We start from the raw sequence: 17,823 nt of genomic DNA, 5'->3' as shown, positions 1-17,823 counted from the left end.
AGAGCTTAGAAAGAGCAGTTGGTTCCAGGAGTTGCTGCCTTTGCTTATCTTGTGCCTTTCAGTGTTGTGTTTCTGCATGGAAAATGTCACAGATTGCGCCTTTTGATTTGGTGGCCTTTCGTCTCCACTGTTTACGTTCTTTCTCTTTATCATCCGCCCCCTCTCTGGGTGGATTTCTATATTTATCTCCCTTGATATAGATACGCATGGTTCCACCAGCTGAGGTTCACACTTCATGCATCTGATGAAAGAGACCATCTTTCGGAGGCCAGACTGCAATTACTCAGCCTTGGAAGTACTACAAGTCTCTCTCTCTTTTAACATTTCCTGGAACATTGCTGTTGTGTGTGTGTGTCAGAAGCGACTAGAGAAACTGCAAGTCGCTTCTGATGTGAGAGAATTGGCTGTCTCCAAGGACATTGCCCAGGAGACACCAGGATGTTTTACCATCCTGTGGGAGGCTCCTCTCATGTACCCATATGAGAAGCTGGAGCTGACAGACAGGAGCTCACCTTGCTCCCCGGATATGAACCGCCGACCTTTCGGTCAGCAGTTCTGCCAGCACAAGGGTCTAACCCATTGCCCACCGAGGGCTCCACAAATGTTGCTAACTCTCTGTAACTATAATTATACTAATTGGTATCCAAGAGGGGAGATTGAATAGGGAGATCTCTGACAGGCCAGAAGAAAGGACAAAGATCCCACCTGCAGCTCCACAATGAATAGAAATGAGATGAGGACCAGGTTCTAAATTTGCTATGGAGCAGATGAAATACATTGAAAGGCAGAACATTGAGGTTCTTTTCTCAACCTGCAAGAAATCTTTGGAGCTAAGCAATTGAGCTAGGAGCAAACTGAGTAATATGGATTTCGGCAAAGAATATTTGGAGCCAGGACTTGGGCTGTGTTCCCAATTGCTTGAGTAGTGTATGTGAAAAGCAAAAAAGTGTATGGAGGGTTTAGAGGAGGGATAGAATTCATGTGGACTTCCAGATGTTAAACTGCAATTCCATACAGCCACATTCACCCTAGTCAATGGTGAAGTGCTGGGAGTTAGAGTTCAACATCACCTGAAGCGACACAGTTGTCCACCCTTAGTTTAGAATTAATACACCTTTCCTGAAAGAAGTTTGGTGCCATGAGTGGATGCTGAAAACATGCATTCTACATGTATTCCTCTGAGATGGGGAAAGCTGGCCCTGATTAGTTTCTAATTGGCAAAAGTCCAAACACTCTTTGAAGAAATAAAGGAGAAACCCAAGGAGTAGGTTAGTACAGAATATGTTTAGTTCCTGTGAGTTTTCTGGGCTGCATGGCCATGTTCCAGAAACATTCTCTCCTGATGTTTAACCTACATCTAAGGCCAGCATCCACAGAGGTTGTGAGGTCTGGGTTGTTGTAGGTTTTTCGGACTAAATGGCCATGTTCTAGAAGCATTCTCTCTTGACATTTGACCCATCTAATGCCGGCATCCTCAGAGGTTGTGAGGTCTGGGTTGTTGTAGGTTTTTCGGGCTATATGGCCATTTTCTAGAAGCATTCTCTTCTGACGTTTCACCCACATCTAAGGTAGCATCCTCAGACTTTGTGAAGTCTGGGTTGTTGTAGGTTTTTTGGGCTATATGGCCATGTTCTAGAAGCATTCTTTCCTGGCATTTCGCCTGCAACAATGGCAAGCATCCTCAGAGGTTGTGAGGTCTCTGAGGATGCTTGCCACAGATGCAGGCAAAACTTCAGGAGAGAATGCTTCTAAAACATGGCCCTATAGCCCAAAAAACCTACAATGCCCAGTGATTCTAGCCATGAAAGTCTTTGACAATATGTTGTGAGGTCTGTTAGAAACTAGGCAAGTGAGGTTAATGCACCCTGGACATTCCCCAGATATATTAACCTCACTTGCCTAGTTTCCAACAGATCTCACAACCTCTGAAGATGCCTGCTGTAGGTGTGGTGGAAATGTCAGGAGAGAATGCTCCTGGAACATAGCTATACAGCCTAGAAAACTCACAGCAACCCAGTGATTCCAGCCTTCGACAACAGAATATTTTGAGTTTCAACCTTTTCTTTGGGCTGCTTCTGTATTGAGTTTTGGATATGACATCAAGTTTTGCATTTTTCAGATTTACCTTCCAGCCCAGCATATGGGGAACTGCTGGGAAGCCTCTGCAGAAAATAGATATCAATTGCAATAAACATTCACTGACATACACAAAGCCCAAACCACCCTCTTCTGACTCACTTGACATATTGCAAGATGCAAGGGATCATGTCTGCCAGCTGGTCCAGAGAAGGATACTGATACCTAGGAAGGGAGGGGAGAGCAGAGGCTGCGTTAGAAAGCCTGGCTTTCTCCCCACGACACCCAACAGTGCGGGTGGGGCAGGAGTGGAGGCGGCAAGGCTCACCCCAGAGGGAAGGCCGGGGCACCCTCCTCCATGCCGGGCGCGTCCACATGTATCACCACGAAGTTCTTTATGATCTCTTGCATGTCCTCAAAGTGGAAAAGGGTGTCGAAGCACGAATGATCTGAGGTGGGGGTTAGGGGGAGACAGAAGAAGGGGGTGTCAGGCTGCGGAAGGGCAAGAGCTTGTGCTGTCGTAGTGGCAAGGTGCACATCAAAATGGGGACGGCCTTATGGTGATGTAGGCAGCAGAGCCAGTTGTAGGGCTGCCAAATAACATCTTTAAAAATAACAGAGAGCCCTTCCACACAGCCCTATATCCGAGAATATCAAGGCAGAAAATCCCACATTATCTGAGTGTGGATTGTTAACCCAGTTCAAAGCAGATATTCTGGGATTTTCTGCCTTGATATTCTGGGATATAGGACTTTGTGGAAGGGCCCAAAGACAGCATTGGGGTGTCTACTTTACGGCACAATGCTATGCCAGTATAGTCAAAAGAAAAGGGTGTTATGATCTATGCCAGGCATGGGCAAACTTTCTAACTTGGGGGCCGCATGGTGGGCAGGAGCAAGGTAGATGGGCCGAAAGGGAGGGGATTCTCCCCAAGCCCCCTCCCTGCCCTTTCCTCCCCTTCCTCTTCTCTATCGGGGGCAGAAAGTAAAGGAAAGACGGGAAACGTTTGGATCCCAAAAAGTTTAGCCTTGGTCATGATGACATGGTGGATGGGAGGGAAAAAGTATATCCATTAGATCCCATATTGCCTACTCCTGATATAGAATCCTATAGAACCCCCACCCCAAGGGCCATCCAGTCCAACCCCCTGCCATGAAGGCCAAATCAAAGCACTCCCAATAGGCAGTCTATGTGGAAAAGCCTCCAGAGAAGGAGACTTCACCACATCCCGAGGCACCCTATGCCACTCTCCAAGAAGTTCTTTCTAATCTTTTCAGTTGAATCTCTTTCCCTGCTATTTGAAACCATTGCTCCATTGTGTCCTAGTCTCTAGAGCAAAGAAAGTCACCCCGCTCCCAAGTCCTTCTCCTCAATGGGACACCCTTTCACCCATCTTGAAACATGGGTCTCACGTTCCCTCTCAAACATCTCTTCTCCCAGCTAAAAATTCCCTAGGAAGAAAGGAGAAAGGAAAAAGAGAAGAAAGGAAGGAAGGAGGGAGGGAGGAAAGAAGGAATGGTGGAAGGATAGATAAAAGGGGGGGAGGAAAGAGAGAAGGAAGGATAGACAAAAGGGAGGGAGGGAAGGGTGGAAGAGAATGGAGGAAGGTAGGGAGAAGGAAGGAAAGACAAAAGGGAAGGAAAGAGTGAAGGAGGGAGAAAAAATTGAAGGAAGACGAAAGGGTGGAAGGAAAGGAAGGAGGGAGGCAGGGAAGAAGGCAGGAAGGAAGCAAGGAAAGAAGGAAGGAAGGAAGGAAGGACGAAATGGTGGAAGCGAAGGAGGGAGGAAGGGAGGGAAGAAGGAAGGAAGGAAAGAAAGAAAGAGAGAAGGCAGGAAGGATAGGATGGGGAAGAAAGAGGAGGGCCTGAGAAAAGAGCCCAAGGGGCCGCATCCATCCCTCAGGCCTGAGTTTGCCCATACCTGATCTATGGTCTACTCCTTTGTGAGTATGTTTAGGACAGCAATGTATGGCATATGGTTAACTGGCTCAACTAAAAAGGAACAGAAGGACTATACAGTCAACTAGAGGGACTTGGATTGGCAGTTTCTATGCTCTCGCTGCAAGAGTTTGTGGAAAAGTAATGCTATTGTGTTATTATTGATGTGCCATTATTGTATACTTTGCTCTCTTGGTTTTAAATTGTTATTGCTATTTTGATATGATTGTCTTTTGCTCTGTTGTGAACCGCATTGAGTCGCCTACGGGCTGAGAAACTGCGGTATACAAGCAAAGTAAATAAATAAATAAATAAAAGTGGAGCTTTCTGGATCATTGCAGAAAAAAGATGACCAGTGAAAGAATACTAAACCAGAGTTTGACTCACATTGGGAACATAGAAGATAGCATGTCAGTTTTAACACTTCCCACCAAGTTTTGAAATTGGAATACAGAGTCTCATGTTAAGATGCACATCTACATTCTAAAATTGTTTCAGGATCAACCTGTCACACTCCCAAAGTCAAGATTTCAAACACATTTTATTACTAGTGATTATCTGACCTACCCCATAGGCTTAGGAAAGTTTTATAACCTTTTCCTCCCGAGATGTTCTGAATGACAATATCTACTATCTTTAACCACCAGCCGAACTGGTTTTGCTTCTGAGAAATGATGTCTAAACCCTCTGCAGGATTAAAGGTTTCCTACTCTGTCACGTGTGCGAGTATATGTGTCTTCAAGTTGCCTGTTGACTTATGGTGACCCCATGCATTTCATAGGATTTTCTTGGACAAAGAATTCTCAGAGGTGGCTCTCCCAGTTTCTTCCTTTGAAATAGGACCTTCAGCACCTGGCGTTCACTGGCGGTCTCCAATCCAACTACTACGCAGAACCAACCCTACATAGCTTAATAGATCAGCGGAGTTCTGGCCCAGCTGAGATATTTTAAGCATCTACCCTACCGTAATTTATGTTTAATTCACATAATAATCCACAATTAATTTTGTTTTCCACCTGGAAAACTAAGGGCCCTTCCACACAGAATATCAAGGCAGAAAATCCCACAATATCTGCTTTGAACTGGGTAATCCGAGTCCACACTCAGATAATGTGGGGTTTTTTGCCTTGATATTCTGGGATATAGCTCTGGTGGACGGGACCCACAGAGGCCATCTAGTCCAACACTTTGAGTTATCTGAGTCCAGACTTAGATAATGTGGGATTTTTGCCTTGATAATCTGGGACATAGGGCTGTGTAGAAGGGCCCTTTGTGCTAACAACATGTTAACACTTGTTATCTGATAGCAGATCTTCCATTCTGTGGGAAATTCTGAAAATCTCATTTCCAAATGACAGAAAAAGCTGGAGGGGATAAAAAAATCCTGAGAAACTGTGAAGGATGAGTTGTCGGCTTCCTCTCTCCGTCTGGTGTTTATCTCCCCTTCTAAGAGACTCATTTTTCTCTAGGAGTTGCAAAGTGGAGGGAGTAGCAGGAAAAATTAGTTGCAAAGATAAGATATGCAACAAAAGGAGATATGAAGTTGGGAAACTCCCCCCCCCCCCCCCCACCTTCAAGAAGCATTTTCTGTCACCTCCAGCTTCCTCTTAGGTCCCTTCAACACAGCCATATAATCCAGAATATCAAGGCAGATAATCCACAATATCTGCTTTGAACTGGGTTATATATGTCCACACTGCCATATAATCCAGTTCAATGTGGATTTTGCACATCTGTGTGGAAGGAGCCTTGCTGTTAGAGATGGAGAATTCAGAGTTTTTCTACAGCAGGAAGATCTTCCTTATGTATAGGCAGGTTGTGAGACAGATGGACTGATTAATTCAGAATTACTTACAGGATGTGAATCCAGACAATCTCCTTTTACAGAATACTAAACAACAAGAGTTGGCATTCTTAAACATTATCAGCTTCAAACAAGTCTGAGAGCAAACCATGTCTGAACTCTCTCTGGAAGCCAATATGACTAAACTGAGACTATAATCCTATGGACATATCATGGGAAGACATGATTCATTCAAAAAGACGGTACAGTCAGCCCTCCGCAGTCCTAGAGATTCAAAGGGCCCTTCCACACAGCCCTATATCCCAGAATATCAAGGCAGAAAATCCCGCAATATCTGCTTTGAAATGAGTTATCTGAGTCCACATTCAGATAATGTGGGATTTTCTGCCTTGATATTCTGGGATATCTGAGTCAAGGAAGGCACAGATCTGAGTATGCAAGATCTGATCCGGGTAGTTGATAACAGGATTATTTTGGGGCTTCCCATTCATTGGGTTGCCATAAATAAAAACAAACTTGATTTGCAATGGACAGCAATAAGTTTTTGATTTGCATCCTTCATGGGGCAGCCTTAGGATTAGTTATGGTAGATGGGGCGGAATGTGGGAGGCAAGGGACAGTGGAGACTGGTGATTTTAGTGAACTGGTGGATCTACACAAGGAGCTTAATCAGAACTTTATAGGAACTCTCATATAATTATTTGGAAGTGACCTCATGGGCCATCCAGTCCAACCCCCTGCCAAGAAGCAGGAAAATCATATTCAAAGCACCTCTTGACAGAGGGCCATTCAGTTTCTGTTTCAAAGCCTCCAAAGAAGGAGCCTTCACCACAGTCTGGGGCAGAGAGTTCCACTGTTGAACAGCTCTCGCAGTTAGGAAGTTCTTCCTAATGTTCAGGTGGAATCTCTCCAGGATGCTGAACCCATTTTAGGGATTAGATTCATTGTGTTGAGTTATTTATTTAAAGTTTGGATTGCTACCTGGAGTGAATTGATTATCCCCCCGGTATGGAAGCCACCTGCCACTGGTAGAGGCAGAAGGGTGATCAAGTTCTACTATTGGCTGAAGTTCAGCAAACTTTTTTGGCTCCCACTTGTTTAACAAGAACATTAATCATATCACTCTGATGCATCGATCAGGCTGTCAAGACTTCCTGAATTCTATCAACACCAGTGTAGATATGCATGTATATGATTTAATGCCTAGTTCATGGAGTGGCCATTTTCCCACTTTAAAAAAGTAAAATAAACCCTGGACACCCATTTTAAAAAATCAAAATAAACCCTGGGCGCGCGCACACACACACAGAGTGGAAATTTCCAGGCCCATCAAAACAAGATATGAATGTATATGATCTAATGCCTAGTTCATGAAATGCATTAGACCATTTCCCCACTTTAAAAAAGTAAAATAAACCCCAGACACCCTTTTTAAAAAAAAACCCAAAATAAACCCTGGATGTACACACACAAGAGAGTGGAAACTTCCAAGTCCACCAAAACAAGAGACCTGGGGAATTCATCTCCAAATAGTTAAATAGTTCCATGAGATATACTGCAGTATGCAACGTTTTAAATTTTTTTCTCAGGGTTGCAATGGTGGGTAAACTCCCAGCCCCCCTGCCCCCACAATGGGCGGGCACTCCAGCCTTACGGTTTTGTCCCACATCATGGTAGGTGAGGATGGCAGGACGCTTGGGTTTGGGTGTTCCATGGATGGTGATTGTCACAATGCCATATGGCGTCTCCACTGTATGTTTCTGTGGAAGCAGAGAGAGAAAGAGAGAAGAGGGTAAACACGTGCAGTGTGGCAATGCTAGATGACTGTAATTGGAGCCATACAGAGAGGAAGGAAAACTGGTGGAAGGCTAACGTTCAAACTTCCATGGTCCTTTATGAACCATTCGTACAGGAATAAGGTCTGTGTTTGAAGTAGGGCCTTATGTGTGCATTGTTCATAAGGACTTAGTACTGAACTCCCAATACCCCAAAATTTGAAATCATACCTACTGTGCTTAGAATTTGCAATCACACAGAATTTTGTGCATTTTGTGCATGAGTTACAATGGGGGATTTTGTGCATAAATTACAATTGGGGATGGGGGGTGGGATTGGGAGCTAATCCCTGCGATTTTACTCCCCCCTTCTTTATTTTATATATAAATATTTTTATTAATGTAATATTTTGCTTTGTGAGATTTTGTACATTTAATACAAATACATCATTTATCTATAACCACATTTCTCCACCCTTTTCCATTTTCTCACACTTCCTCCACTCTATATTATCCACTCATTAATCTAATATATCTTAGTTCTGTTCACTCTTTTGTTCTTGTTTTTCCTCCATCCCTACACCCTAAAACCAATACAGCAATTTCCATGAGAACAGCATTTCTAAACCTAGGGGTCGGGACCCCTAAGGGGTCACGAGGGGGGTATCAGAAGGGCCACTGAAGACCATCAGAAAACACAGTATTTTCTGTTGATCATGGGAGTTCTGTGTAGGAAGTTTGGCCCAATTCTATCATTGGTGGGGTTCAGAATGCTCTTTGATTGGAGGTGAACTATAAATCCCAGCAACTACAACTCCCAAATGTCAAAGTCTATTTCCCCCAAACTCCACCAGTGTTCACATTTGGGCATATTGAGTATTTGTGCCAAATTTGGTCCTGATCCATCATTGTTTTGAGTCCACAGTGCTCCCTGGATGTAGATGAACTACAACTCAAGGTCAATGTCTACCAAACTCTTCCAGTCAGGCATGTAGCCGGGGGGGGGGGGGGGGGGGGGGAGGGGAGGCTCGGGGGGCTTCAGCCCCCCCCCCCAAATTCTCATGGTGGTTCGCGAAAAGGCCTTACTGGTGCATTATTTAAACTGTTATGTTTATTCATATCATGATCTGATCACCATACTCAATATATCCCATATGCATGGGGGTATTGGGGTAATGATACAAAAGGTTTGCTAGGCTAGACCCTCTTTCACTCAGACTCAGCCCCCCCCAAACTCAGCCCCCCCGAAACCCCCTCTGAAAAAAATTCACCCCCCCCCCCCCCGAAACGAAATCCTGGCTACGGGCCTGCTTCCAGTATTTTATGTTGGTCATGTGCCAAGTTTGGGTCAATTCCATCATTGATAGAGTTCAGAATTCTCTTTGATTGTAAGTGAACTATACCTCCCAGAAACTACAACTCCCAAGTGCCAAAATCAATCCTCCCCCAGTATTCACATTTGGGCATATTGGGTGTTTGTGCCAAATTTGGTCCAGTGAATGAAAATACATCCTGCATATCAGATATTTACATTACGATTCATAACAGTAGCAAAAATACAGTTATAAAGTAGAAATGAAAATAATTTTATGGTTGGGGTCGCCACAACATGAGGAACTGTATTAAGGGGTCACGGCATTAGAAAGGTTGAGAACTACTGCCGTAGAGGAAGGCAATAGCAAGTCAGAAAGGCTCTCAATACGGACGACAACAACAATGTCAATAACACTTGATCTTGGGCTTTTCCATTTTAAAAATCCCACTAAGGTTGAAAACATTGAGATGGCATAGAAATGGTTTAAGGTAAAACATCACTCAAGGTAAATCAACCTGTGCATTTACCCCAGAGCTAGGGATAATTATAGTTTTGGACTACTGCTATTAGAATCTCTCAAGTAACATGGCCAGTGATCGAGCAGGCTAAGGGATTTGGAGATGTTATCAGAAGAATAGTACTTTTCCCTATGAGTGAGAAGATATATGAATACACACAAACATGTATATAGTGTATCTATGTTAAAATAAACTACAAGTAGGGAGGCCCCGGTGGCTCAGTGGGTTAAACCGCTAAGCTGCTAAACTTGTTGGGCAAAAGGTCGCAGGTTTGAATCTCGGGAGCAGCGTGAGCTTCCGCTGTCAGCCCCAGCTTCTGTCAACCTAGCAATTTGAAAACATGCAAATGTGAGTAGATCAATTGGTACCGCTTCAGCAGGAAGGTAATAGCGCTCCTTGCAGTCATACTGGCCACATGACCTTGGAGGTGTCTATGGACAAAGCCGGCTCTTCAGCTTAGAAATGGAGATGAGCACCACCCCCAGAGTAGGACACGACTGGACTTAATGTCAAGGGAAAACCTTTACCTTTATGGAATCAAAGTTGCATGTAAACCAAAAAAAAAAAAAAGCTACCATGATCCCATAGCATCAAGCCGTTGCAGTTAAATTGGTGTCAAACTACATTAATTCCACAGTGTAAGTACACCCTTTGACACGTTGTGTCATTGAGAATGCACCTGACTCTCAGGTCAGAGGACGTGACTCACAGGGAGGATCTCAGCTTGGGCATATGTCATCTTAAATATTAAATATTGCCTCTCGCCAGTGCTTCAGAACAAGGGAGGAATTCAGGGCAGAAGGGACCGTCCCCGCCTTATCCTCGTTCCCATGATGCGCAGGGAAAAACTTGGGTCGATATCAAAACAATCAGATCTTGCTTTTTTAAAAAATAGAAGTTCATTGTTTAATTTCTTAGCCCTTCCTGTTAAGGAGGCTTTTCTCGGATGGCACTCAAGGGAATTCAATGTGTTCAAAAGCAATTGGAGTGGCAGGGGAACAGTGAGCTGAGCCATTTGGAACGAGTCCTTGTCCAAACCGCACTAATACAGGCATGAACAGGGTGAAAAGTAGAAACAAAGAGGCAGCCCAGAGATGAAGCAGTGGACTGGCCACTGAGAAAAAGGCAAACTTTTATATTTCAGGCTGGGAGGCAAATCTGTCACAACAACCAAAGAGGGTAAAAGGTGGGAGCTAGCAGTTATTGCATTACTTTTGATACTCCAAACATCAATTCTTGTGCAAGGCCAGTTCCTAGATTCTTCCAACAATGCTTCACACCTTTCTCATTTTCATCTATGGTGCGAACCCAAATGACAGCCCTAATAAGCTGAACACAACAAAATAATACTATTTTGTGACCTGACAAGTATGTTGTTTAGCATGGTCATGGTATGGACTGCAGTCCAAAATAGGCACATTTCCAAGCCATTTTTGAATTCTGGCATCAAATGAACTCTGTTTTGTGTATTGTCAAAGGCTTTCATGGCCAGAATCACTGGGTTGCTATGTGTGTTTCCGGGCTGTATGGAAAAGAGATTTAAAGATGGGCTCAAAGCCAACCTTAAAAACTCTGGCATAGACACTGAGAACTGGGAAGCCCTGGCCCTTGAGCGCCCCAGCTGGAGATCAGCTGTGACCAGCAGTGCTGTAGAATTTGAAGAGGCACGAATGGAGGGTGAAAGAGAGAAATGTGCCAAGAGGAAGGAGCATCAAGCCAACCCCAACCAGGACCGCCCTCCCCTGGAAACCAATGCCCTCACTACAGGAGAACATGCAGATCAAGAATAGGGCTCCACAGTCACCTACGGACCCACCGCCAGTACACCGATCTTGGAAGACAATCCTACTCAGGCAACGAGGGATCGCCTAAGTAAGTAAGTAAGTGTATGGCCATGTTTCAGAAGCATTCTCTCCTGACATTTTGCCTGCATCTATGGCAGGCATCCTCAGAGGTTGTGTGGTCTGTTGGAAATGTATATATATATATTTGAACTGTGGTGTTGGAGGAAAGTTTTGAGAGTGCCTTGGACTGCGAGAAGATCCAACCAGTCCATCCTCCAGGAAATAAAGCCCGACTGCTCACTGGAGGGAAAGATACTAGAGACAAAGTTGAAGTACTTTGGTCACATCATGAGGAGACAGGAAAGCCTAGAGAAGACAATTATGCTGGGGAAAGTGGAAGGCAAAAGGAAGAGGGGCCGACCAAGGGCAAGATGGATGGATGGCATCCTTGAAGTGACTGGACTGACCTTGAGGGAGCTGGGGGTGGTGACGGCCGACAGGGAGCTCTGGCGTGGGCTGGTCCATGAGGTCACGAAGAGTCGGAGACGACTGAACGAATGAACAACAAATATATATAAAGTACATTTTCCGAGTTTCCAACACACCTCACAATCTCTAAGGATGCCTGCCATCGATGTAGGCGAAATGTCAGGAGGGAATGCTTCTGGAACATGGTCATACAGTCAGGAAAACTCACAACAAGCCAAGCTCTGCTTTGTCACACAGATGGACAGACAGTGTGCTGATTTGCTCCACAGAGTATATAAAGGCTTGAAGGAAGTCAGCCCTTCTGTTTGCGGCTGTTCAAATGCTGCTGATCTTGGAACAAATAGCATTTGGGATATGGCTACTCAGCTTGATTTTGCGGAGCCCTCATAAATGTTTCTGATGCACAGGGAAATGTCCGATTAGGATTTATAGTTCTTTCCTGAAGTGCTGATAATGTATGTATTTAATGGGGTTATATACATCTCCGCTATGGGGATCTTAATACAAGTAAACTGAACTGCTTCTCTAATGGAAAGTGAAAACATAGGTGGAAAAAAAATTGTGCTGTACTTAAGGGAATAAGGTGCAGTTAAGTGGCTAGCTCAGTGGTTCTCAACCTGTGGGTACCCAGATGTTTTGGCCTACAACTCCCAGAAATCCCAGCCAGTTTACCAACTGTTAGGATTTCTGGAAGTTGAAGGTCAAAACACCTGGGGACCCACAGGTTGAGAACCACTGCTAGACACACTATGGGTGCATCTACATTGTAGAATTAATACAGTTTAACTCCACTTTGGCAAAAATGCAACTGGAGTCCAGGAGTTATAGTTTTATAGCATCTTTAGCCTTCTCTGCCAAAGAGTGCTGGTTTCTCACTAAACTGTCAATCCCAGGATTCCATCGCATTGAACCATGGCAGTTCAAGTGCCATCAAACTGCATTAATTCTACAGTGTAAGTAAAGGTGAAGGTTTCCCCTTGACATTAAGTCTAGTCATGTCCAACTCTGGGGGCTGGTGCTCATCTCCATTTCTAAGCCGAAGAACTGACGTTGTCCATAGACACCTCTTAGATCATGTGGCCAGCATGACTGCATGGAATGCCATTACCTTCTCACTGAAGGTAAAGCTATTGATCTACTAATATTTGTGTGTTTTCGAACTGCTAGGTTGAAACTGCAGAAGCTGGGGCTAACAGAAGGAGCTCACCCCACCCCCTGGATTCAAACCGCCAACTTTGCAGTCAGCAAATTCAACAGCTCAGTGGTTTAACCCACTGTGCCACCAGTCTATGAACGCTTATGCTACTAACTTTGTTCTAAGATGCTACAAGACCCCTTTGCATACTGGATATCCCAGATTGATGCGGCTGTATCTTTGAATGACTGTGGGAGTTTTCACTGCTAACACCAACATCATGGGGCCTTTCCACACAGCCATATAACGCAGAATAACAAGACAGAAAATCCCACAATATCTGCTTTGAACTGGGTTATCTGAGTCCACACTGCCATATATCCCATTTCAAAGCAGAGAGTGTGGGATTTTATTTAGCTGTGTGGAAAGGGCCATGGTTTCACAATGCCAAGTTATTCTTGACACACACTGCTTTCATCATTATTAATGATGTCTTCTACACCAGAGTAGTTAATCTGGTTTAAAAAATCCCAGTCAACATCTTGGTCAGTTCTGATCCTATCCTTAATGCTGCAGGTTATCGGTATTATAAATGGTCAAATGCAAAGAAGAGCTGGATCTCTGTACTTTCAACAGCCATGCCGAGGAAGCAATACAGAGTTCAGAGTTGAGAAAAACTTCTCATTTATTTAAAACTACAACAATCTCCCTTCCATTTCAAGAAGCCTACATGGCCACAACTGTGCTGACTTCTTATAATGATCAGGCAAATAGGGGAAAACAGCATTGTTCCAATAATAATAACACAGATATTTCTACTTCCTTTGCTTTTATGCTACTGTTATGTTACTAAAGCCTATCTAATCTTGTTTTGTTTTATCTGCTCTTTGGAACTGTTTTTTGATTCAGTGCTTTCTAGAAAAGTGGTTGACTTGTGCCTGTTTGCCTCCTTGTCGAATACATAAGTAAAAAAGATAGGTGGAAAGATAGTAATAAAAATAGGACAGTTAATAGGAATTGCAACAGAACTTTTCACACATGCATTTAGAGCAGGAATGGGAAAACTCGGGCCCAAATGCAGCCCCTTGGGCTTTTTTTCTCAGACTCTCCTCCCTCTCTCACTATCCCTTCCTTCCTTCCTTCTCTCTTTCCTTGCTCCTTCCCTCTTTCCCTTCCATCCTTACCTCTCTCTTTCTCCCTCCCTTCCCTTCAACCCTTTCATCCTTTCTTCCTTATTTCCTCTCTCCTTCACTCTCTCTCCTTCCATCCCTCCTTTCCTTTTGTCTTTCCTTCTCTTTTTCCTCCCTCCCTTCCATCCCTCTCTCCCTCCCTTCCCATCTTTCCTTCCTTCCTTCCTTCCTTCCTTCCTTCCTTCCTTCCTTCCTTCCTTCCTTCCTTCCTTCCTTCCTTCTCTCTTTCCCTTCCTTACTTACCTCCCTCTTTCTCCCTCCCTCCTTCCTTCCCTTCCACCCTTTCATCCTTCCTTCCCTCTTTCATCCCTCCTTACCTCTCTCTCTCTTTCTCCTTCCTTCCCTTTTGTCTTTCCTTCCTTCTCTTTTTCCTCCCTCGCTTCCCTTCCTCCCTTCCTAACTTTTCTCTCTCCTTCCTTCCTCCTTCTCTCTTTCCCTTCCTTCCTTACCTACCTCTTTCTCCCTCCCTCCTTCCCTTCAACCCTTTTGTCCTTCCTTCCCTCCCTTTCATCCCTCCTTCTCTCTCTCAATTTCTCCTTCCTTCCTTCCTTCCTTCCTTCCTTCCTTCCTTCCTTCCTTCCTTCCTTCCTTCCTTCCCCTCCCTCCCTCCCCCTCCCTCCCTCCCTCCCTCCCTTCCATCCTTCTCTTTTTCCTTCCTTTTTTCCACCTGGGGGATGTTTAGCAGAGAGAAGAGAAGGTAGAGAGGGAACATGAGAACCTAGGATTCAAGATTTAAAAGGGTGTCCCACTGAGGACGAGGGAGCAAACAGACAGAAGGGAGCAATGGGTTCAAATAGCAGGAAAGAGATTTGACTGAAAAGATTAGGATAAACTTCCTGAGAGTAAGAGCTGTTGGAGAGTGGCATAGGCTGCCTCGAAGTGTGGTGGAGTCTCCTTCTCTGGAGGCTTTTCTGCAGAGCATTTCTATCAGGAGTGCTTTGACTGTGCATGGCAGGGGGTTGGACTGGATGGCCCTTTGGGGTCTCTTCCAGCTCTAGGATTCTATATCAGGAATAAGCAATACGGGGTCTAATGGATACACTTTTTCTTTCCCGTCCACCATCTCATCCTGACCTTTTGGGATCCCCTTTTGGGATCCAAACGTTTTCTGTCTTTCTTTCATTTTCTGCCTCCAAAAGAGAAGAGGAAGGAGAGGAAAGGGGAGGGAGGGGACTTGGGGAGAACCCTCTCCTTCCCTCCCACTCCACTCCAGCCCACCATGCAGCCCCCAACTGAGAAAGTTTGTCCATGCCTGATTTAGAATCTTTCACTGTGTAATTTGCTACAGAAAAGAACTACCCAGCCTTATTTATTTCCCATGTTTTTTTCCTGTTTTCCAGGTACTGTGCTCAGTTGATTTTGGCCTGTTTGTTGCTTCCTTATTTTTGTTAAAAGCTATTTTGTACGTCTGCAAACCACAAGACTTCCTCTCTTCGTGTGGAAACTAATCTTGGTGTGTCCTGTTTTGGCTCCGTTTTCATTGACACTCACCAACTCCTTTCACAATTAAAGAGAACAATAAATAAAACGGAATTTGTAGCCCACATAGGCAATGTTTTATAAATGGCTCTAATCAGATTTATTACATTTGTTCCAAATTCTACCTTTTCTAAAACTGGAAATAAAAACTTCCAATTTAAATTATCAAATACTTTTTCTGCCTCTCCAAGCATCAATGCTGATTTTCACTAATTATATTTATCGAGAAAATTCAACTTGCTCTCAAATTGTTCTGAATTTGCCTTTAGGGGAAAAGCCTGATTGATCTTCATGGATGAATTGGTTTAGAAACTATATTAATATTGTGAAAATTTTGTAATCATAGTTTAATAGTGATATCAATATAAAGTTGCTTGTCCTTCTTTTGATATAAGTTTGACTATGGTCATTTCTCTAGAATTTTATTCACTTCTATGTCTGATTTAAATTGATAAGTTCCTGCGTGGATCTTATCAAGTTATTTTTAAATTCCTTATAATAAATTGCTGAAAATCCATTTATTTTCCCATCTCAGGAGCGACTTGAGAAATTGCAAGTCGCTTCTGGTGTGAGAGAATTGGCCGTTTGCAAGGACGTTGCCCAGGGGACACCTGGATGTTTGATGTTTTTTACCATCCTTGTGGGAGGCTTCTCTCATGTCCCTGCATAGAGAGCTGGAACTGACAGAGGAAGCTCAACCTGCTCTCCTTGGATTCAAACCGCTGACCTATCAATCAGCAGTCCTGCCGGCACAAGGGTTTAACCCACTGCATCACTGGGGGCTTCTGGAGATTTAATTAATGTATTGTCGGAGGCTCTCATGGTCAGAATCACTGGGTTGTTGTAGGTTTTTCGGGTTATATGACTGTGTTCTAGAAGCATTTTCTCCCGATATTTTGCCTGCATCTATGGCAGGCATCTTCAGAGGTTGTGAGACCTCACAGCCTCTGAGGATGCCTGCCATAGATGCAGGTGAAACATCAGGAGAAAATGCTTCTAGAACATGGTCATATAGCCTGAAAAACCTACAACAACCCATTAATTAATGTAGCTTTTCCTACTGCTTTGGAGATGTCTTCAGTAATAATTGGGGACCCTTCTATACTGCCATATATCCCAGGATCTGATCCCAGATTATATTCTTATCCCAGATTATATGGTCGTGGAAACTCATATAATCCAGTTCAAATCAGACAATCTGGGATCAAATTCTGGGATATAGGGCAATATAGATCCAGCCTGGGTTATTCATCTCTTGGTTTGTTTCATTTATTTTTCACAGATAGTATTTAAAATCCCAACAACTGGAAAATGTTGGATTCCCTCTCTTAACTTTGGGATAAGATGCAAATGTCATAGGGTTAAGCATAGGAGCTAACCCAGTTTTTTGCAGCCTCCAGAATATGGAGGCTTGCCTTATGTAAGGGCAGACTGATGTAACAAGACTTTTGCAATCAGGAAGTTTGCCATTCCAAGTACACAAAAGACTGTTGACCTAATCTCTCTATAACCACATAATTAAATATCCTTTCTTTTCCATTTGGGAAGGAGAGGCCCAAGATGGTGCTTTGCTGAAGGCTAGCCAACAAGGTCATGACTAAGCAGCTAGAGCTGTTACTCTTTCAGCTAGATGACGGGTTTGAGTTTCAATAGGTGTAGCTTTCCACAACATGGTGATGCATTAAATTTCCCAATAGAAGCAGCAACCAACTAAGCCTGCACCTATGCTTTTAAAAACATCTGAATTAGCAAGAACTGAAAAAAAATGCACTTTTTGTAGCAAAGGCTTAAGTACAATCACTTGGTGATGCCTGTGGCTTATGCCACTGTTGCAGGCAAACGAGCAAGGATGTCGGTAATATTTGGTAACCCCCAAAATGTAGCTATTTAAGAGTGGAATTTGGGTTGAGAGAAACTTTAGTTGAAACCCAGTTCTAGCTTGACATGGCACTGTCTTAACTGGCTAATGGGCCAGGTGGCAGAGTGTTATAGAGGGCTACAACAAATCAAAGCCAACCAAGAAAGAATAGGCTGGGCTTAGAGCCAGGACTCCTGGGAAGAGTTGTCACTTCTTTTTTCCTCGGTCTGGCAGAGTTCTTGAGCATTTAATGATTACATAATGGTAAAACTGGGGTAGGGGGCAGGAAGGGATGCCAGTAAATGACACGGCACATGTGCTGAATGTAAAAGACCCATTGATTTCCCCAGGAAAACATCCCTTTCTGAAACTCTAGAGAGGTGCTGCTGCTCGAAATAAAGACACAGAGCAGAAGTGAGTAATGTTCTGTCTTGGTATAAGGTACTTGCCTGTGTTTTAACAT

General features: G+C 43.8%; 1 protein-coding gene across 7 annotated transcripts in view; it reads right to left on the bottom strand.

Moving 5' to 3' along the window:
* The window catches only part of NDRG2 (NDRG family member 2), a 63,085-nt gene that overhangs the window by 27,767 nt on the left and 17,495 nt on the right, over positions 1 to 17,823 (bottom strand). For all 7 annotated transcript variants that reach the window (XM_067469944.1, XM_060780605.2, XM_060780602.2 and 4 more), the window contains 3 exons: positions 7,472 to 7,577; positions 2,405 to 2,525; positions 2,239 to 2,301 (listed from right to left, as the gene is read on the bottom strand). In XM_067469944.1, coding sequence (XP_067326045.1) covers positions 2,239 to 2,301; positions 2,405 to 2,525; positions 7,472 to 7,577 — 290 coding nt within the window. The remainder of the gene's footprint in view (positions 1 to 2,238; positions 2,302 to 2,404; positions 2,526 to 7,471; positions 7,578 to 17,823) is intronic.

This window comes from Anolis sagrei, chromosome 6 (genome assembly GCF_037176765.1).
Source record: "Anolis sagrei isolate rAnoSag1 chromosome 6, rAnoSag1.mat, whole genome shotgun sequence".
Taxonomy (NCBI): domain Eukaryota; kingdom Metazoa; phylum Chordata; class Lepidosauria; order Squamata; family Dactyloidae; genus Anolis; species Anolis sagrei.
The sequence above is the reverse complement of the archived record's forward strand: the minus strand, read 5'-3'. Positions and strand labels throughout refer to the sequence as shown.